Source organism: Lipophrys pholis, assembly GCF_963383615.2.
Source record: "Lipophrys pholis genome assembly, chromosome: 15".
NCBI lineage: Eukaryota > Metazoa > Chordata > Actinopteri > Blenniiformes > Blenniidae > Lipophrys > Lipophrys pholis.
In genome coordinates, this window is record NC_137642.1 from 20873335 (window position 1) to 20896634 (window position 23300).

The window sequence follows — 23300 nt, forward strand, 5'->3', positions numbered from 1 at the left end:
CCGTGCCATACACCATGCGAGTATATAAGGTAACGTTTCATATATAGCACTCTCACGTTATGTCATTATTATTCTTACTCTAACTTATTTCTATGATATTATGTTTCTGAATGTGATATTTTAGATAGGCTTGGGTGTCCTTAAGAAATGTAAACTGTTTTTTATTTTTGTCTCTTTTTTTGTTTTGTTTTGTTTTGTTTTGTTTTGTTACTGCATCATGGTGCCAAGTATCCTACACAGATGAGAAGAGCTTCAAAATACTTCAAGTGGGTCGGTTAAGGTGTAAAAATAAGAAACTCTAAATGTTTTTGGTTTTTTTTGTTGTTGTTGTTAGTTTTTTTTTTTTGAGGGAGGGGGGAGTGTTTTTATCTGTTCTGTATGTAGCCTCCAGACGCCTCGGAGCATTGATGGGTTTCATTTCCCACACTACAGCCGTCACGTTGATCCTCCTGCTTGATTTCGTGCCTGCCGCAGAATTTATGTGGTCTTGTGTGATTTGGGTTTATAGGTTTAAAAAAAAAAAAAAAAAAAACAATATGAAGAAGAAGTTTCAAAACAGAAGCAGCTTGTTTTTGTTCCTGTTGGTCATCGTGAGTGATACTGTAGAAAAATATAAGCTGCAGTTTGTTTTCTTCACTCCCATCTTATTCCAAAAAAAATAAAATAGATAAGAGATTTAATTCTAGCCCTTTCTGGACGGCCTGGCCTTTTACTGTAGGTGATGCAGTTCTCAAGCAATAAAAACCATTAGAGCGCAACGCAAGAGTCCTCGTCCTCTTTTTGTCTGCTTCTTTGTCCCCCTGTGAAGGTGCCAGAGGTTGGGAGGCTGGGATCACATCCACGGTCCCAAAACTTATCCTCCAACTTTCAGATGGGAAATGTCCTCAGCAGGTCATGTGATCTGAACGCTTCCTGACAAGACGGGAGGGATTCAAACCAATAAAAAAAAAAAAACCTGAGTGTGAGCTCCCTGTCTTCACCTCGGCTTGATTCAAACACCAACTTTACTGTTCAGAGTGAAAATTATTCAGTTCAACTGTAAAAATACCAAAAATCTAATTATTTTACCTTGGGCTTTTACAACTTTCCATAAGAATGTACCCAAAATACACAAAAAAAGTTAAATGTTTTCCATTTTCAGACGTTCACACTGCTGCTGCAGATTTAAGTTTGACTTGAATCTGTTGAGGTGGATTTTAGACTCTGGAACAAATTCATAAAATTCTGATTCAGCTCTGCTCAAGCTTGAGCTTGAGCTTTTAAAAAGTGCAAAATGAGTCATAATATTGTTTGATAGCAGATCATTGATCTTGTAAAACCTAAAACTACACTCTCTTGGCTCTTTGGGACATTTAATAAAAATAAAGCAGAAATTCATTACTGCCAAAATGCTTATTTATACCTAATTATGTTTTAATTCACTTCTGGGTCAAAATGAAACCACAGTGACAAATTAAAGGGCTAAATTATCATTTAAAGTTTACTTAATTAACTGAGAGTATGTTTATGAATATCTTAAAAGAGCCAGTATAAGCTTAATTACTTTGGGAATTGTTGCTATTACTAATAAGTGAAATCAGTTTTTAATTGTGATAATGATTGCCTTCATTTTAAAAAAGATAAATCATTTGAGTTTATGATGCTCAGATAATTTTATTTATTATGTTTTGGTAAATATTTAAAAAGAATAGAACAAAGACAAGGTTTGACATAATTTGATGTGCGCGCGATACGTCCAGATAATAACTATTATTTTAAACTAAAGACATAACATGAATGGTTTCATGTTTTAAAGGCAAACATTAATTTTTGACTTCTAATCAAATAAGAAAAATATTTTTTTTCCTTCTAATTTTGGATTCCACTTGGAGAAAATCCCTGTAGAAATGTTTATATCGACAGACACGTTTGTTTGTTTGTTTGTTAGTTTTTTTGTCATATGTTGCTTAAACAGGATCATAAATAACTCACGGATAACTCAATGTTTAGGGACAAAAAAAACATTTTTTTAAGATTTCCAGAAGTAAATATTTGTGGAAAACATGCAGGAAACTTGATTTAATTTATCCTATAGGTTTATGACTACATTTTCTCTGTGAATAGAAATATGAAAAGGAAGCTTTTTGTATTTTCCAACGAAAACACTTGGATTTTAACTCCTGATTAAACATTTTCTACTCAAAAACCTCAGATCCCAACAAATCCGAGCGAATGCTGCAGAATGAGAGCAGCTGAGTGTCTGTTGGTCTGTTGACGTTGAGTCTTCAGCTTCCTGCCAGCAGCAGGTGGAGAGAAGCTCGTTTCTGATTGGCTGGGGGGCGCGCAGTCGCAGTGCCAGCTGCCGACAAAGGGGGCGCAGCTACAGGCGCCACATCTGAACATTTAACATTTCAAACCTCATATTATGTTAATTTTCTTCAATAAATAACTCAGTAAATACTCTGAAGACGTTGAGCAGCTTCATTGGAAACGGATGATTGGAGGATGACAATAATCGTGAGAAAAAAAGATTGAATTTTTTTAGATAAATTCACTATTTTCTACGAGTTGATCCATAATATTAAAAAAAAGGCACAAATAAATACAAAACATGGAATTATTAAATCAAGTTCTGTTTTTAAATAAATCCACCCTTAAAAAGAAAACGGATCAATTAAATAGCTGATAGGTTTAGCTGAAAAGTTTGATTAAAAACGTAGTTATTTCGGTTCTATTCAGAAGAAAAAGTTGTAAATAAATACTGATGTACTCGAGAGCGATTAGAAAATATTCAATTACCAAAAAGTCATCAAAGTATTAGTTCCTACCCTCTTTACCTGAATTAAAAATGCATTTAGTAAAAATGATCTAAACATTAATTTACTATTGTCGTGTAAATATAGATTTTCTCTGAAAACAAAATTGCCTGCAACGAAAATGAGAATGAACAAGATTCAAAATAAGTTTTAAGTAAATGAAATACTGTTTTGAAACTATCACAATAATGCATTTGTAATCATTATTTCCTTTTTTCCCCCTACATCACATTAAAAACCGTCAACATTCCTTTTTCCAAAAACGAAATTCAATTATCCAGTCAGTGATTTATCTTTAATTTATATTAAGCCCATACATTCAAACAAAACTCCATAATAATACTAAAACAAAAATAATGCTTGTTAAATAATTTATTCATTATACAAAGTGTAGTTTTTTTTTTTCTTCCTGGAACCTCCAGGAAGCGATAAGACTCTTTAAATCCAACAGAAGCTGCAGGTTTTCACCGCTGCGTAAAAACTCCTTCAAATCAAAGCAGAACGTGAATTGACGTCGTTAAAACAAGCTGCTTTTTATGTTTCTTTACAGGGATTATTTACAGCATTTTTATTTTATTTTTTTTAACGTTTTTGCATCTATACATTTGTGCGCCGGTGCTGAATTGAGAGTTGAATAGAAGTTGGAGAAGGCCGAAGGGAGGAAGAGGAGGAGGAGGAGGAGGAAGAGCAGCCACGTCTCCACTTTGAAACCACATAAGTTATTCAGTAAAAAATATTATCTACAATCTGGAAGCTGCGGCGTCGCAGCAGGAATTCGCTCAGACGTTTCTCCTTCCATCCTGTCGTCTTTTAAGACGGTGCATCGACAGATACCCTGCATGTTCAGCTTTAGAAGCGTCACAGGCCGCAGTCACGCCTGTTTGTTGTTTTTTTTTCCCTAGAAAAACAAAAACCAAAACCAAAACATGCGGTGTGGGATCCGGATCAGTGAGACTTGAAATCACGTTAAAGCTGAAGGAAGGGGAAAAAAATAAAAAATAAAAAAATACGGTTGACTCCTGGAGGCGCGTCGTTTTGAACTGCAGGTGGAAATAAAGGAAATGTGTCCTACTAACGAGCACAACACTGATCCGGACAGTTTGTTTGTATAATAATGTTTTCTGATACATTTACACCTGCTGTTAAAACTCCGTCCGGATGCGTAAAAACATTCCCAACAACAATTGTCCTTCACTCGTCCTCTCGTGGAAGGAGTCACATCTGCGCTGCATCATAAAGTCTGTCTGCAAGTCAGTTCGGATGCAGCCTCTTTTTATTTCTTTCATGTCGGTTTTTTTTTTGTTTGTTTTAATATATATATTTCTAGCAGAGGCAGTGCGTCCGGACGCGCGCGTCTTTTCTTTTTACGCACGGCCCCTCTCCACGTGCCAGGCGCACGCGCCGCGGCATCACAAGGTGTCCGAGCTGTTGCTGCACGGGCTGATCAGCGCGAGGTTGCTGCCGTTGGCCTTGTGCTTTTTCAACAGTCTCGTGATTTTCTCGTCGTCCGAGTTCGGGTCCAGCGGCTTGTTGTACTCGTCGTCCTCCTCGTTGTCCGAGCTCTCCTTCATCTTCTCCGTCTCAGAGTCGTGCTTCTTCTTGGCCGAGGCCATCTCCGCCGCGTGCCGCTTCCGCCACTTGGTCCTCCGGTTCTGGAACCACACCTGAGGAGGGAAGACGATCAGTACCACCGATCAGTTCTGATCGAAGACATTCGGTTGACTCGACACTCAACAGGTGTATTCCCTGATCTACATTGTTTCCTCTTGTTTGATTAAAACAAGTTGGCTTTACCTTGACCTGGCTCTCGGTCATCCCTAACGAGTAGGCCAGCCGGGCTCTCTCCGGTCCCGCCAGGTATTTCGTCTGCTCGAAGGTTTTCTCCAGAGCAAAGATCTGCTGGCCTGAAAAAGTGGGTCTGGAGTGCTTCTTCTTCCCATCTTTATCCACCATCATGTTGGCCTGAGCTGAAGGGGAAGAGAGGGAGAAAGACGTGTAAATATAGAGTGGAAGTGGGGTTGGTAAATTATATTAAATTAAATGAATTTAACAAAAAATAAAAAAAAACAGTGTTGGGAGGATTTTTTACTGCCCGGCCTCTTTATGATTATAGATTTTAATATCATTATTATTACACAGGTTTTAAAGTCCCAGCACGTTAAAATTTAATGTTCTCTGCAGCTGAAATGTACTTTTTATGGTCACCATATAACGCTTAATAATGTTTTTACCGCTTTGGCTCAAAGCTCCGGCTGCAGGAGGATTTATAGAAGAGTGTGAACATGCATGGAGGAACTTGGCAAAACGTGTAAGATAAAATTAAGAAAGAAATAAAGTCTCTGGACTTACAGGGGCAGGGGACCCGCGGGTCCCTCCACGGAGAGCCCTGCATCACCCCGGGCCAGAAGATGGGCGCCCGGCCCGGCAGCTCGGCCAGCGGCTTCGGGTACCGCGACACCGCCGGGCTGAAGTACATCCCCGCCGCCGCCGCCGCCGCCGCGGTGGTCGCCAGGCCGTTTATCCGCGGGAAGCCGGAGAGCAGCTGGCCGGCGGTAGTGATGGGTCTCCCCAGGATGTCGCTAATCCCGTGCGGGGTCCCGCCCGCCAATTGCGAGTTGAGGTGGGACAGCGACGGAGCCTTGAAGCCCGCGGGGCCCTGCTGCAGCGCGTACGGGAACAGCGACGTCTTCATCTCGGTCATGTTGTGCAGCGCCGCCAGCGGGGTGCTGCCCAGGACGAACGCACTCTGCCGGTTAGCCTCCATCTGCCCCACCGCTAACATTTGTGGACATGAACCGGCGAACTCTCGAGGTAAAAAAAAAAAAACTAAACAAAAAAAAAAAAAAAACAAACGGGGGGAAAACTCCGGAGTCGCGCGGCTTCCGCAGCCGCTTCGAGCCCGAAAACTGAAGGAAAAGTATCCCGGAGGAGCCGCAGGAGTGTCGCCGAGGAGGAGCAACTTGAGCCTGGGTGAAGTTGTTCCCTCTGGGGACGCGGAGCCGCGGGGGGTAGGCTGCTGCTGCTGCTGCGGCCGCAGCGGGGAGCGTCGCGGAGGTCGGCCGCCGGGAGGATGTTTTTGTGGGTTTTTGACGGAAACCATTAAACGAGTCCACTCGTCTTGTGGCGGGACACGAGCGGGACTCGCTGATAACAGAGCAGCCACCTGCACGCGCTCTATTCCCATTGGACGAGGCTCGGTGAGACGGCGCTGTGATTGGACGCCGCGCCGGACGAGTGCTGCCTTGACGTGCTGTCGGAAACAGGAATCTTCACTATCTGATTTCTCCGCCTCTATTAGGACTGAGTGCATTTATTTATCTATGATGGATGCAGTCAGAAACATGTTTCCAAAAGCAGCGGGACTCGGTTTATAATAAATTGAGCTCACGTCGCGTATGCGAGTCTAATATTTTTGACAAATCATGCTTGTGAGAAGTTTTATTTTTTGTTCTATTTTCAACTCGTGGCCTAAAATCAGCTTCTAAAAATGCGCACGGGCTTTATGTTTTTGGGTCATTCTGCATGTATTCAAATATTTAGTTAGACTTTATTAAGGACTTTATCTGAATTGAAGCCAAAATGTCAGAGGAGACTTGAACGCATCACCACCCGGTGCTGTTAATGATGGAGGAAATATTTGTCTCCACTTTTGACAAATAAAATCCATTTATATCAAAATCTGCTGTAGAAATTAAAGCCAGTGGGAGATGAATGATTCGTTATTTATTTATTTATTCGAAATAAGATGGATATTTAAAGAAACATGGGGTTTTTTATCTTCATTTTCAACGACGCTAAAAAAAAACAACTCAATTTAACTTCAATTACAATCTTAATTTGTGATTAAAAACTTGTTCCCAGTGTGTTTTATTATTATCATTTCTATCGAACGAATGAGGAAAGAAAAGCTCTTTTATTCCCCTGTTTGCTTCATAAAATTACAGTTTCATCCACTTTATTCCACCCTGAACGTCTCCAATTATTCCCTGTTAACAGACCTGCAGGGCACAAACAGTCACATGCTTCCAGAGATCATTTAAAAAAAAAAAAAAAAAAAACTCATGCTACTGTGGTGTTGTTTTTATTTGAATGAGATAATCTGTGTGTTTTCAGACAAACTGCGTTGTTTAGGGTGAAAGTGTAGAGAGAGAGAGAGAGAGAGACAGAGAGAGAGAGAGAAAGAGAGAGAGAGTCACCCAGTCATCACTCTGAGTGCTGTAATATTTTATGGAGATGCGAGGAGGTTGTAAGAGTGAAATATGGGCGCATGTTAGCATTTGAAAGGCTTCAGCAAATGCACCTTGCCGCCCATTTGCTCACCGGGGAAAAAGATTGTGGATTTTAAAAGGTTTTCAACGCGAGGTGATTCACAATTTTGACTGTATTTCTTCAGGGCTGAAGGGATGCAGTACACACGTTTTCTAATTCTGCAAATGGCCCTCTATTTCTAATTTATATCCACACACACGCACACACACACACACACACACACACACACACACACACACACACACACACACACACACACACACACACACACACACACACACACACACACACTGATTATATACATGCGTTTTATGATGGTGCGTTAGGGTGTTTCCAAAATGATCACTATGGGATATTGGAAAAAATAAATATCCGATAACTTTGGAGAGGATACGCGTGACAAGCGTTGCTTTTGGTATATTTTTAATTTTATTTTTCCGGTGTAAAATGTCAGCACCTTGAATCAAGCAGTTAGAAGTGACCCGGAGGGAGATCAATGAGGGAAAGATTGGCACTTCTTCCACTCCATCTGCGGCCAGTGGGACAGCAGCTGCCAAACAGCCCGTCACCGAGGCCATCAGAGCAATTTAACAGAATGGATGATTTGAATTTTTATCTCCTAAATTTAAAGGTAATTCAAAGTTTAAACTCTTAAAGTCAGATTTGTTACGAGCGAAGGGAAAGTAAAGATGTGCACGGGAGTTTATCACTCCAGCGGCATCAATTGTCCACAATAATTATTTAAAAGAATTCAGAATTATTGTGAATATTATATTTGAAATATTTTCTATTTGATCGTCTTAATAATAGTGCTTTTTTTAAAAAACCTGTTGAATCTTGATGTGTTGATTTATTCATTCGGTAAATTCCATGACTACAGGTTCTGGTGCAGCTCATAAACGGTACAGATGATGTTATCTGCTCGGGGCTCGGAGGGGAATTAGAGGAGCAGAGGTTTGGTTTCAGCCGCAGAGATAAAGCGCATGTGTGGATAAAAAGACGCACATTATGCGCACGGCTGCTCCTCTGTCCTCTGAGGCCTCCTCACACTGTCTCACTCATTAACCACTGCACAAATACGCACAAGCAAAAATAAAAAAATAAATAAAATACACATTGCGTTTTATTTACATTGCATTATTTAATATTTCATCAAATTAAATAAGTTTAAATAATTGATTTTAAATTACTCTAATAGTATTTAATTGTTTAATAGAGGCACTATTTCAGGGGTTATTCTTCAGAGAAAGTAAAGAAAAATAAGTCTAACTTGATGTGAAGTCAACAACCAGCATGTTCGGTCCTCTGGCGCCCCCCTGTGGTGAATACTGAGAACACCTACAGTTTAGGGGTCACAGCCTGAGGGGGTCAGGGTTCAATTCAAGGCAGGATCATCATCTTAAACAGTTTTCTGTTTGATTGTTTGTTAAATTGCACAATTAAATATTATGATATCAAATTATAATTAGTAAAACTTGACTGCAGGAAAGAAGCTCAAGGCTCCTACAGTCCTGCTCATCACGTTTGGCACCACTGAACTTGAGCCAAGGAAGAAACTAAAGGAACGACTGAGCTTTGCCAAAGAGTACCTGGACAAACCACAATCCCTTCTGGGAAAATGTCTCGTGAGTCTTCCAGCAGGACAAAGACCTAAAGCAGACGAGCAAAATCACACAGGAACCCTCTAACTGGCAGTTTGTTACAGGTAAGGAAGTCTTTTTATTGACAATTGAGCCGTTTTGATTATAAAATCTTTATGGTGGATAATAAAACACCATTATTTGATGTTTTTGAAAACCAGCTTCACAGCAGATGATCAATAGTTTGAATTAGACTTTATGATGGTCGATGTTCCTGATCTTGCTGCAGTGCAGTTTTTGATTAGTTTGCACTTTCTCCCTGAGCTCAGGCTTCCTCCTACAGTTCACCGTCGCCCCTAAACTGCCCAGAAGTGTGAAAATGTGTGTTTAAACTGTGATGGACCCTGATTTAGATGAAGTCATATAAATGTTGGACGGATGAATGTTTGTTTTAATAAGTTCCTGTTCAGCATCAGTCGAGTTGTCGTGTTTCGTTTTACATTCTGTTTCTTAGATATTGATTCAAATTGTAACCAGGAGAGAACGATGAACGTACATTTACAAACAAGAATAGGATTTGTGGACCATTTGTGGGATCAGACGCTGATGTGGAAGGAGAAAGGCCCGGCTCACGGTCTCCACTTTATTTCATCCCGAAGGTGTTCTGTGGGGTAAGGGTTCAGGACTCTGCAGGCCGGTCAGACTGGATCGTCCAGGTTTACAACTTTACACTCGGTACAATGCAGCCAGAGACAATTGGAAACGGTCAAACCCAGATGGAGGAATGTGATCGGTCTCTCCAGAGAACACGTCTCCACTCAGTGTCATAGAGCTTCACGCCACCTCATCTGACGCCTTGTCGTTGCTGTGGTTGTCAATCGCTTCCCCTTTGTCATCGTCGTAATAACAGTTGATTTTAAGGACATTTCATAGCTGGACTTATGGCACAGGTGGCATCTTGTCACTGCACCACACTGGAACTCACTCAGCTCGAGCAACACATTCTTTCACTAATGCTGCTTGATTTTATACACCTGTGACTACGGAAGTGATTCGAACACCTGAATTGATTGATTTGGAAAGTTGAGAAAATACTGTTGGCAATACAGTGTATCATCAACCCCAGTGAGGAAGGGTGTGACCTCAGTGTGGCCACTAGATGGCGCCCTGTATCAAGAGAAAGGCCATGACGATTCCCCAGCATCCTGCTCATGGACTGAAATGCCCCCGAGGTCAGACAGTCACTGTGATCCGTGATAGAAAGGTAGAAACATGACATATAACCATTTGTATTTTAAACACAGGAAGGAGAAAAAAGGTTACAGGACAAAAAACCAAAACTTGAATATATAACTCATATAACTCATATAACTCTATATAACAAAGTAGAGACATCACACAGCGTGAAAACTGGTTTCACAACTTTATTTAATGAAGTCAAGTATTGAAAAGAAGTTGTGTACTAGTTGTTGACAGAAACCTCCTGATCATTACGTCGTCATTTTTTCACTTTAAGGGCGTTTCAGTTCAGCAAATTCAGTCCAGGTTCCTCCTGCTCCGTTTCAAACACACTTTTTTTTTTTTTTCTCGATTCAAACTCCATGCAGAAAGAACTGAAGTCCCTGTTTTGATGACTTGTGACTCGACTTAAATAAAAAAGTTAAGACTCGGGAGTTGACTTGACTTCAGACACGGTGACTCGAATGACTTGAGTGTGGTTGATGTCGCTTTTTCAGTTTTAATATGAATATAAAAATAATACGATATGAGTGCAGGTTGAGAATAGCGTTGTGAGTTCTACTGTGCTCTGTCCAATATGTTGTTTTTTGTTTGTCAGACTGGACGCTAAATGAACCACCTGCCGGTTGTTTACATCACTTTTTTGTGTATCGTTTTTCCTGTCCAGCCCTTCATTCTGCATGTATTTATTTACAGTTTACCTTGTTAAAAAGAAGTGTGAAAACAAATCATGAGGCTTGACAAAATTCCAAATGTGCTTATGCAGATTTTTAATGATGCATGAAGTCACTGGTACACTGGCTCGTTCTGTTATTGGTGACGCTCCTGCCCCCCAGTGGACAAATTCGGAACAGCAGTTAGTTTTCTTTTTGCGAAATATATTTCATGTCTTTTTGCAATTATTTTTGCTCTCTGGGAGGTCACCTCACAGGCCAGATCAGATTGTGTTGTTGGCCTTTTTTGGCCTTCAGGGTCTGTGTCAGACTCTCCTGGACTTCAGGTAACCTGACTGAGAACTTGGAGGTCATATCAGTGCCCTTCAGTTCAGCTCCTCTCTATCCTGTCATTTCTTCCACTAAAAGGACATTTAGAAACCAGAGTGAAAGCAGCGTTACAGATCAGGGGGTAATAAGATGAAGCTCGGGGGGAAATTAATGTATCAGGTACCGTGGGAAATGTTTGTAACACCGGAGGTTTGAGCAACATTGTTTTTGGCCCGAGTCTCAGGCCGCGTGCAGAGACAGGACAGTGAAGAACCTTAGTGGACACCGTAGGGTTGTAGAGGATGATACGCTCAAGTTTCCCTTGAATGCCTCGGTGAGTTTAAGGAGGACGACATGGTCAGCTTGCTCTGTGTATTCTACCAGATTTCTGTCTCTTTTCCGTCCCATTCCAACAGCTGACGGGGCGAAAATGTTTCGCGCTGCCAGCATGTGAGCTGGAGGTCATATATTGTTGTGGCCTGAGACGCATCTGTCCATACTGTAAATGTCTGATGGGCGCAGGCAGAAGATTCCTGACTTCCTGAATCCCGAAACACGCCGCGGGCTGCATCTCACACGGCTGATGGGGATCTTTTGGTGACCTTACAGATCTGGATTTGAATCAGTCTTGTTGCCTGATGAAACGAGAGCCGATCAACGTGAGGCGGTGCGATAACACGCTGCATCCCAGCTGCCCCGAGACATCAGCGCTTTGTGATCTAATCTGGGGAGGGAGGGGGTGGACACAGACCACCAGACTGTAAATTCATCTTTCATTGTCTGTTTATTGATGCAGCTCAACAAACACAAGTGTGGCCTCCTGATTCACAGGAGTTTATTTTGAATGGCATTTTTTATATATAAGGTGGTCTTGATTCTGTAGATTAGGTGAAATATACCGACAATCTTTACTAATATATCAGTATCTTCTGAATTTACTTTGAAATATGTCCTGCTGGTACGTTTAGCCTTCTTTTTGAAGCTACTGCCATCGCGTCGAGGACGTTATGTTCAAGGTATTTGACCTAAAAGTACTATACCATAATTGCTCCATAGTGAGCTGCTAATCTTTTACAGAAATCTAAAAGGAAATCCATCTAATTAAGATCATTTGTATCCTTGAAATGTTTGAATATGTGTGATTTTGGTCAGTTTGGTGCTCATTTAAAATCTTGAAATAACTTTTAATCACACTAAGATTTAAATATGTTGATGATGATAATAATAATAATAATAATAATAATAATAATAATAATAATAATAATAATAATAATAATAATAATAATAATAATAATGTAGATGTACTTATTTTTGGTGTGTGTTTATAAAACCTGTATACATAAAAAAAGAGTTTAATCTGCAGATTTGTTGGTGTCTAGGCAGTTGGTTCATTTGTCTAAAAACACAGTGCAGGCCACACAGGCCTGAGCACTTGGCTTGGATTACTCCAAAAGTTCACCTGTCTGACATTCCAGGACATGTTGTCTTTATCTTTTGGGTGAATTACTTTGATTCTGAAGTTGGCAAGAAGAATATTTCTTGACTCAGATTAAGTTGATCTAAAGGGATTATAGTGATTTGAAGGAGGCAGGGAGATTAACATAAAAGCACCGTGAAGAAAAAAAGACAGTAGACACACAGACTAAAAGTCTTTGGTGGTGTCAGCAGTGAGATTGATGTGGACTGATATCAGGAGTACACACTGGGCTGTGTTGGACCCACAGAGTCGAGCCGACTGATTATTCTGACGGCCAAAGGTCAGCTCCACTCAGGGTCCTCTGCCTGTGACGTCGCGCCAAGGTCTCTGCAGCCACTCCTGTTTGCGTTCTCTTCACTTGTACTGAAAAACATTCACGTTTTGTTCCTGAGGACATTTGTCAGGGGCTGGAGTGCCGATGTCCACTCTCCTTGGCTGCCAGCCACCCGTACTGACGACAGAGCAAATGAGAAGTGAGAGAATTAAAGGCATATGAAGGATAAGGATTCTATCTGGATTAAGACGAATGAGCGGCGAAGCCCGGGAGCACCGTTTTTCTCTGCAGGCTTTTGTTTCTGGGTCAGATTATACAATTACCCAGACTACGGGGGACGTTTCACGAGCAACATTTCCGACACTATCACCCAGAGCCTCGCTAATGAACAGATTTACGCGGCAAAATTTTTAATCAGTGGTTTTAAGTGGCTTTTAAAGGCCTACTCTTTCTTTTAAAGAGGCAATTAGCGTTGAGGCTTTTGATCGATCAGCTTTGAGGGGAAGGCGCGGGGATGGAAGCCCCTCGGGAAGACAGACTCCCATCCTTGGTTTGCTGGAGCGCTCGTGCGGGCAGCTCGACAGCTCATTTGCTCCCTAATAGAGATGAACTGGCGAGGACAGTCGGAGGGAGGCGGAGAGGCTGCTTTCTCCAGGTAGGAGAAGCGGGCGGGGACGAGGAGCAGGGCGCCAGGCCGCCTTCCATCGCCACCGTAATTAATTACGTTCGTCACAACATGTCACAGCACCTTACAGTACTGCGGGGAAACCGCTGCGAGGGTAGTGGACTCATGTCAGCCTTCAAATGAAGACGTATGAGCTGAGAAGAAGAGAAAAAAAAACTAAAGAAACGTCCAAACTTCTTCTTCTCCATTTATGTTTAATATTTTTTATCTTTTATTTTATTTTTTTAAATAAAGTATCATTCTGTCTGTTGTTTCCTGGCAATATAATGAGTTTTCACACACATTATGAGCAAAGGTCTTGAAGTAGTTGGTCGTGTCCAGGATTGTCACCACAAGGTTTTTGAGGTTTTCGCTCAAGCTGACGCCTCATCATATGACCTCACTGTGGAGAATCAAATTGGCTCTACCGGGTGTAAATGGGAACTGTAATCCTGCCATGATGTGATCCGTCACGTTGGACAGGCAAACGTCCAGCCACAAGGGAAGGACCAACTGGACGTATTTCTAAAGTAAAGACATTTCAAGAAATTGGGATGAAACATTATTTGTTTCTTTCCTTCCGACTCCTGCAACCTTGACGAATGAACAAATGAATGAATGGGTCATTGTTGGATGTTTTAATCAGACGTTCATTCACACAAATCTCACAGCAGCTGTTCAGCATGTGTTTGGTTCCATCCATAATTTACCAAATAGCTCCCTCAACGATAGTAACAAAGAGTGTATCATGAAGGTTAATATTTTCAGTTTTATTAAACTTATTTGACTTTATATAGAAACAATTAAGAAGCAAAAAAAAAAAAAAGAAAGAATTTTAACCTGAGAAAAACCTGCAGCCGAACCTCAGAGGTGGCAACTTCCTGCTTAAACCAACCAACCACCCATCAATGGTGGCTCAATAATACCAAATATCAACAATATCTTAATAATTATACAAAAATGGATGGTTCTTAATTGTGAAGAGTTTTGTAAGTTAAGACGTTTTAGGACATGTGGTGTCTCTCTCTCTTTGTGAAAACATTTAAGGTCATGTAACATGAAGACTAGATGAACTGTGAGTGTCTCCTCTAAACTGAAGCCAATCTCTTTGAAGGAACTGAGGAAAAGGAAAGGAAAGGAAAGGAAAAAAGACAAGATGAGGTATCACACTCGCAATTTCTCAAGGAAATTCCTCCAAAGTGTCGACAAATCAGTGGAAGAAAGAAACACAGTGATACATTTTGTATTGCTTCCAAAACCCTAATAACTGCTGATGAGTATGAAAATTGAGAGATTTCGTTTGTTTTTCGAGTTGAAGCTCTCTGCAATCAGGACTGCTGATGCACTTAACTCGATCTAACTTATCCTGTATGAGGGAATATGGGCAGTGAGGAACGTTCGTGTTCAGGTTCTGAGCCGTCAAAACTGCTTTGCAACTGAAAACAAATCAGATGCTGACGTAAAGATATTTTAGGGCTTCTTTAACATGTATGGCTGAGGCTCAAGGAGAGCACTTGCACAGTTGCAAACTTATTTTGTCCTCTTCGTACACTCGGCTGGGGACATATGAAGATTTTTTTTTCCCAGTATGTCTACAAAATGCTTCTAAGCAACGGTGCCTTGCAAGGGAATTTTAGAAAACATAATAAAAAAAATAAAAAAAACACACTTCCAAGTTGTATCATTTATGGTACTTTTTGTTTATTCCTCCAATATCTGGAGAAAAAAAATGCTTAATGACTACACAGATTACAAATCAACCACAACAATCCCTCCAAATGTTTCGATATCTTTTGAACGGAGCAAAAAATAAAGCACACTGTGGCTGCCGGACTAAACAAATCCAAACTAATGAAGGATTCTGTTTGGTCGCAAAGAGCTGAATGATGACAGTGACTGAATCACAACACCACAGCTTGAGCTAATTTGATATCAGACACCGAGATCCTGGGAATCAGACCTGAACACATGGAGCAGAAGCAAAATGGTAAGAGAACAAGTAGAGCAGCGTTACCGGTGAAAAGGAAAATACATGATGAAAGTGACACAAAAGGACAGAGCTTGCATTCTTTATTGGACTTTAAAGGGTAATGAGCGACTGTTCATGGAACGAGGAGGCATTACGGACAATGACAGGCTCATGAAAGAACACAAAGAGCCATTCTGAGGTCCGAGCTGCCTTCCTGGAGAACACGCATTTATGGTGCGTGAGGAAGTGTGTCACCGGCCATTCATCCATGTAGAGAAGGATCCAACGCCTTTCGGAAGCCGCTAAGAGCACAGCCAGGCAGAACGGGAAGACTGAAACCGACAGTAAAGCCTGATGGGTCGACCAAGAGGGGAAAATCTCCTTTAAGATTTAACAATCCTAATTCTGCATGGGAGCAGGAAATCTAAAAAAAACCCAACAAAATAAAACCACACGAAAGTGTTAAAGCGAACCACAACACACACAATGGCAACAGAAGATAAAGCAGTCCTGTGAGATGACTTGCAGGGTTTTTAAATGTTTTTCTTTGGAACCCCCCAGACTGCCCCTCTGGGAGGCTGGAGCTCCGCTCTCCAATCTCTGATTGTGCCAGAACACACAAGCCTTCACGATGGAACGTGCAGCTCCCTGTGCCAAAAGAAACACTGTAAATATAAGTGCAAGGAACGTATTGCTTTTGTACTGTAGGCATGGAGTACCAGTCGACATTGGATTCGTCCAAGCTTTTCACAAATTGAGGATTTTCATATTTCTGTCCAAAGTTGGTCTGGTATGTCCATCCCCAGATCCTCACTCCAAGGAGACCTTATAGAGTTAAGTGACCGTTTGGTTGTAGATGAGTGATATTGTACCTTTTTAAGATGTGACTGGCTGCAAAGTTGTTGTTTTTTTTACAAAGGAGTACTACTGGGCAGGTAGGGAAACTGTGTACTGTGTACTGTGGACACAACAGTGGATCGCCTTCAAAAACTGACGTTGAGTAAGTGGAAAAATAGGAAATAGTTGGAAGCTGCTTTGAAAGAATATTCACATTATTGTAAGTTGGAGTAATAAGTAGATTTTTTCAAGTTTGAAACTTTCAGCCCAAAAACGTACCTATTATTACATACTACAGTGATAACACATTAAAAACTGATACCGAGACTAAATTTGAAGCTATCAGACAGTGACATCGAGCTTCATTCATTCATTCATTCATTCATTCATTCATTCATACACACTATCCTTCTCACTGTCGTCGGTGGAGCTTCCGCTGTTAAAAGCATCAAGGATTCTGAATATCTGATGCCAAAACTAAGAAAGAATAAGGGTCAAAAGGTGAATTTCATTCAGTCATTCATTCAACAGCCTTTCAAAACTGATTATCACTTTGAATAGTGATGAAGCTCAAACACAGGAATTGAATCCATTGAGAGATCTGAGCGCACATCAGAAAGGGGAGTCAGAAACATCCATTATCCATGTAACATGGCTGCTCAGCTATTGATCGACTTTGATGAATTCAGTGTTCAGGCAGTGATTACACGTGTTACTCCCCGGCCGTCTTCTCTTTTACTTCTTTTTCTTCTTCTTAATGAGGCACATATGCTCCCAGGTATTCGGACATGATGTCAAGATACACTCGACGGTTTTGATTTGTGAGGCAATCAATATTCTGATAGTCATAATAGATCACGTGAATGTGATCAAAAGACATGTTTGACTTTTTTTTTTTTTTTTTCTTCTCTCGAGCGCTGTAGTGTCTTTCAGCTCATTTATTTAGCTCATTGCTGTTTTGGTTCATTCACAGCAGAGGACTACAGATTTTGGCTGGAATTGTAAAAAAAAAAAACTAAACAAAACACAAATACCACAATTGTTTTTCTCTATCGTCTTGATGTTTGTGCTTCTCGAAACATTCACATTCATGGTACAAAGAAGAAATGGCAACGACTGACAAACATCAGCAGACAGAGCTTAGACTTAAACGGAGAATTTAACAGATTAATTTCAAGATAGTTCAATGTAGAGATACACAAACTGGAAAAATGAGTTTATTTATCTGGTGGTTAAAGTCAATGTTAATTTGGCTTTATGTCTATTAATATCTATTGATAAAACACTCGCGTGTCAGAATCCATGACCTCGCTTTATTTGTTCCTCAGATTTTGTCTTGTGTCTTTGCAAGAACATATTTGCGTACAAATAAAACAAATACGAATGTATGCAGATCATTTATGTAGGAAGATTCATCAATGTCGGACAAATACAAACATGATAGTTTTAAACTACTTCCATTCACATTTAAGAAGCATTTAGCTTGTGATTCTTCCAACAGTGAAAAACAGAAGTTGAACGTCTCTTTTCAGAAGCAATCACGGAGAGAATCAATCGACCTCATTGTGAACTGTTTCTTGGCTTTCTCCCTGCGCTCCTGTAGCTTTTGTTAGACAATCAATGTAACGACCACAGGAGGATTTGTGACACCAATGACAACTGATCCATAAATTGGCCCGGTTCGATGGTGCGTGGTCAGCATTGTACCCTCAGAGGTCAACTTGATGAGCATATGGTTTCTACACTTTCATGGCTGCTAGAAACAAAGACTGATCATGAGAGGGGGTCCGCTATGCTCCACAGAGCTTTTTTTCTTATTGTGGACCTTCACTAGTATATAAGCTTTTTTTTTTTTTTTAAGGTTCTACATTCTCCGTGGATGAGCAACATTGTTGTGTAAACTAAAAAAACCTAATGAAAGCTTGAACGGAGACCAGAGATTCAAATGCTTTAGGTGTTGAAACCCTCCGTCATTTGACACAACACTCGTCTTGCCTGCAATGTGCTGTGTTGGAGGCAGATGACCATGAAAGAAAAAAATAAAGCTGTGGTCATATTTTCCATGGTGGACATTTACAGCTTTCTTAACAAAGTAATGACTTGAAGCAGTATTTGACATTTTTAGTACGAACATCACTGTCATAATAAACACGGGATGAATAATAGATTAGCCTTCAGACACTTGGTCCAAAAATCTGTATTGATAACAAATACTTAAATTCAGTCCTGTTGGAAAGGTATAGGCACTCATTAAACACAAAGTAGTCATTTCTGGTGCCTAATGGTCTTTTTAACACATTAACGATGTGTTTGTATTGTTACCATGGCGATATAGGAAAAGCAAACTAAGGTAACTAAGAGCCACAACAGATTTTACAAAGCTGATATTCGGCTGAGAGGCAAAACAAGTCAATACAACAACAATACTTACTTACTTTAATTAGCTGATTTGTTATTGTTTTGGTGCTGCTATGTTCATCGTGTTTAGAAACTCTTAGAAATAGCTGACTGACTTTTGCACACGTTTCCATGGGAACCAATGATAAAGCTCACGCAGAAAGACAGATAAACACATTCAGACGTAACCTGCGTTTGTGAGGGGGTGTAGTGGTGAGCTCTGTCACCTGATAGTGAGACTGTCTTGAGTCTGTGTAGAGGTTGCATGTTGCGCGCAAAGAAATGGTGACGGATGATCATCCAGTGTTACTGAGGACAGGCTGAACTACACTCTGTGACCCTGCTCAGCATGGAGCTGATGTTGAGTTTGTATAAGTGATTGGAAGTGAGTTTATTTTCAGCATCAGCAGTGGTCGTGTGTGTATGTTCCTCCTGAGAAATGATCGTAAAGCTATTGTGAAAATTAACAGCTTAATAACCAGCTCAGGCTCATAAACTCACCTTTTCCTTGCTCGACTCTCTGAGGTTCAGCGTGAGACGGTACAGTACGTTTTAAAAGAACTAAACTGAGCTGATATATGAGACTCATGAGTATCCCGACAGAGAAACGGGGACGCCGTCTGCATCCAATATCACCCCGCTTCATTTTAAACCAACACAAACACTGCACTCCATAGTGGAGGTTCACTCCTGATTCAGATTATCTGTCCAATAAAGTGGAATTTACTCTAATCCCGAGTCAAGCAGGCAGACACAGGGCAGTACCTCACATAAAGACGACAACACGACTCCCTGTTTTGACAATATATTCGCTAATCCACAATCTAAATGTCCTAAATCACAGCAATAAGCAGTCTGGTGCGTTGTGACTGAGGCAGTGTGGCGGTAGACGTGAAGCACAAACTCGACTTTCTGGAACTTGTACTGTCGCAAAAAGTTTAAAGTCAGGTTTATTTTGTAGACTGTGGTAATATTTCCCTGGTGTTGTTTTGTCATCACATCATCGGCTTCCCCGCTGTGGTAAGAACGTCGTCTGAGGAGAATCTTTGCTGCCTGTTTTTGCCTGATCTGTTCCCGACTGCCTTCTCCTGTGTTTCATGTCAAATCTCCTGTTTTTGTCCACCTCGCCCTGCTCTATATCATTACCTCATCTATGGAGATTGTTTTTGGACAGAACTGGACATTTTGACACGACCAGTCTCTTTTCTGTCCGTTTTTCATTTTTGTCAGACAAATGGATTTACTTGGAAGTTTTTCATAAAACTTTTGTTGATCATTAGAATCTCTTATCTCCGTGTCCGAATGAAAATTGACGATGTTTATCATGAATATAAGTGTAGTCAATGAGAAATGAGTCCCAGCTTCCTGTGGCTTGATAGCCCCTCTGCCGTTGTGGATGGAAATAATTCTTCTGCACATGCGCAAATAAATGGACAATAACAACAATATGAACTGGGAATGTGACTCCCAGTTCATATTCTCCCGGGGTTTGGTGGTTTATTGTTTAATTGAATTTTTATTGAGTATTGTCTTCTGCATGCGTGTGTGGTTTCATTACACTAACAACCAACAGCACCCACTAGTGGCCCAACATGAAAATGTTTTCAAAACGCGGCCGTGTAAACGCAAAACTTTTCTGAACTGCAAAAACAAGACATTTTTGACTTGAGAAGGTGTCATAATCTATAAGAAGTGAATGATGCTGGCTGCGTTATAAATGTCGTAGGCTTTGTAACATCTGCACACAAAATGTAAAACTGACTGTTAAAACAAGTGTAAAATCAGGAAGAGATTTTCACTCTTTGCAGTCGAGTGATGTTAAACTTTTCTCTTTCAATTATTATTTCTGTTTGAGAAAGTTAATGCTCAAGACATTTCACTAAATACATTTTCTGCTGCTGATTTTTGTTATTTAATTTCAGAGCTGTCATTTACCAAGCAGCATCACTTGAAGCTGCTGTCCTTTAAATGTCCACAATACACAAGTTCAAAGGTTGAGCTGTAAATCTGTTACCGCACGTCCAAACATGAAAGTTATTTCAGGAGCCTGTTGCTTCTCAGATAATGAATAAATACCTCACTTTGTTTATTTAATCTCACAGTGGCTAAGCTATCTTTTGTGTGCGATTGGGTTGCCATAGCAGCACCAAAATTAATCTATTTAAGATGCTAAATCCAGTATTGCAGAGACCAACCTACTCAAGAACATTTCTGTCACATGGAACATCTCTGGTAGCACTTTGTAAGAATGCACATATGACTTTCTTAATGGCCTTAAATGATGGGTCATAAGTTTATTTTAAAGTTGTGTCTTTACCTGATACCATTGAATCCAGAGCTATGGAGGCGAGAAACTTTTTCTGAAGTTTTAAAACAGCTCTGAGTTGTTTGTCCGAGGATTACTGTGCTTCTTGATCCGGGCTTCAAATATTAAAGTCTCCTCTAGAATTGAACAGGCCTGATGGCTGATTATGTCTTGGACTATCCTCTCATTGGAGTTGTTGATTGCTCTATCATTGCTTGAATTTTTTATGGAATTTGATTCACTTTCAATCCTGATCTTTAATGGAGCCTGAAACAGATTGAGGTTTTGAAAGTGGAGGCACAGTGGGTCAGTGGTCTGCATTGTCAACTGGTAGAAAACCAGAAAACCAGTAGAAGATCGTGAATGTGTGGGTGTGTGTTTATCTCAATGTGTTGGCTCCGTGATTGAAAGGTGAACTTTTCAGGGTGTACTCTGCATATCACCCACCGTCGGCCGGCGATGCCTCCCGTCCCGACGACCTCACATTAAAATAAAACGGGTATAGGTAGGCAGATTTGTTATCCAATGAGAGTGTTATTATGGTTTTATGTAGTTCCTGCAAACCTCATTGGGAAACCTTTTCAACTGAGCAGACGAAGCCTCTCATGATTGTAAGTCTCTCGAAAAGGTTTATTACTCGTGAGATATTGGGATTTCAGTTGGACCTCTTATGCAATGAAATGTCTATCAAGACATCTTAAAGTTTTAATGACACTTCTGAAGATTCCGTCATCAGTATCCAATACTGTACATCGAATATGAGATGATCTGTTAGTCATTGTTTTTATTTCTACTATGCAGGTTTGGATCGACTTGCTCGTGAAGGTGTTTCTTGATTTTTCTCAGTTTTAGTGTCAGACTTGGCTTCGAAATGTTATTACACGTAATATTAAGAGAAAAACCTGTTTCGTGCCCATAAAGAAGGAGATAAACTCAGGCTTTTGCTCTGACTTATTACATAGTTGCCAGGTGAGATTTGTACATAGACAGTGAAGAGCAGGTGACGGTGTGCGGCAGAAAACTCGTCCTGACCCTCTATTAATCCCCCGCAGTTCTCTTCCCCCTCTCCTGGGCCCCGTGAGGTTTTCCTTCACAAGTGAAGTTATCTGGGCTGAGACTGAGATGCAGAGTTTTACTGCCTGTTATCCCTGCTCCGCTATAAAACAATGTCAGGTTTTAGATTGAATTTCCTCATCCAGGTGACCCTCTGTTGGGAAGTCTCCCCCGGGAGCCGCTGCTCACAGCCCATTTAGTGAACCACTCCGGGAGAGCTGTCACCGTGAGGGGAGAGTCACTCCCACCCCTCCGCTCTCATGAATCCACATGAAGTTACAGGCTTCCTGCCTCTCCTCATCAACGCTGCCTGTGTTCATCAGACGGACACGAGTTTGAAAAGTTCCTCCCACCCCACACGCCGCTAATAAACATGGTGGTAAATATATTCCCACATGCTCTTGGTATTCTAATCCGGAACCTTTATGATTAAATCGAATTCTCAACCTTAAATCTTGTTCCTTTTTTTTCTTCTTCTATTTTTTTATTTCAGGCATGTGGGAACAACAACAACAAAACTTTTTTTTTTAATTATACACACCAAAAAAGACAAACAGCAAAGCAAAAATAAATAAATGAATAGATAAATAATGACCCAACATAAACAAAAAGGAGCAGGACGGAGCATAAGCTTGCTTTTCACGCTCTGAGCTTCGGCATCCATTTATCTTTCTCCTTGGATGGCTTCATTCGGGTTTGCGTCATGAACAACTGACGTCAGGTGATTGCAGGGGACATCTCGGACAGGCCACTTGGCCATCACAGCACCAACTTAGAGAGGTTTGATTGTTTTTTTTTAACTCCCTAACCTTTGGTCCTGTGAGCAGCCCGTGCAGCCGCACCGAGCCACTGAGACGACAGAGCAGCAGAATACCAGGTAACGATGGGGGACGGAATATTAGACGGAAAGTTTCACTTTAAAGATTTGCCCGATGGCTCGTTGGAGAAAGCAAAAGTCATTTGCACAATTTGTAAAGCCAAATGTTACGACCACTGAAGTAACTGTGCACATCCAAACCAACAGGTTGCCATGTTGGCTGACAAGTAACCAAACTGCAAAAGCTGGAGGAAATACTTGAACCCTGCAGGTAAATTATTTTTCTCCTCCGTCTCTTTCCCTCGCTGTCTCCAGTATATGCGTGTATGCGCCATTTCTTCCTCGCTCTTTTGTGTGTGTGTGTGTGTGTGTGTGTGTGTTTTGTGTGTGTTCTCACTGTCTCTCGCCATGGTTTGTGTGTGGGTGTGCGTGTGTGTGTGACGTTTCTTTTTGTGTCAGTGGATTTTGCAGCATATCATTGCAACTTATATATGTAATTTTACAACTTGTTTCTAGAAATATTTAAAATCTCCAAGTTGCGGACCTGCACTTTAGTCTGAGTTTCGTTATATAATCTTTGTTAGTGGATTCAAGAAAGATGTTTTGTTTTCTCCTTTTGCTAAACTTGCAGAGAAACAGTG

General features: G+C 40.8%; 1 protein-coding gene across 1 annotated transcript; it reads right to left on the reverse strand.

The window, feature by feature from the left end:
• Nucleotides 1–4204: 4204 nt before the first annotated feature.
• Nucleotides 4205–5577, reverse strand: nkx6.2 (NK6 homeobox 2; the record flags this gene model as incomplete). Its single annotated transcript, XM_080482268.1, has 3 exons — nucleotides 4205–4459; nucleotides 4590–4762; nucleotides 5145–5577. The coding sequence occupies 3 exons, from the start codon at nucleotides 5575–5577 to the stop codon at nucleotides 4205–4207; spliced, it is 861 nt and encodes a 286-aa protein (XP_080338394.1).
• Nucleotides 5578–23300: the final 17723 nt, after the last annotated feature.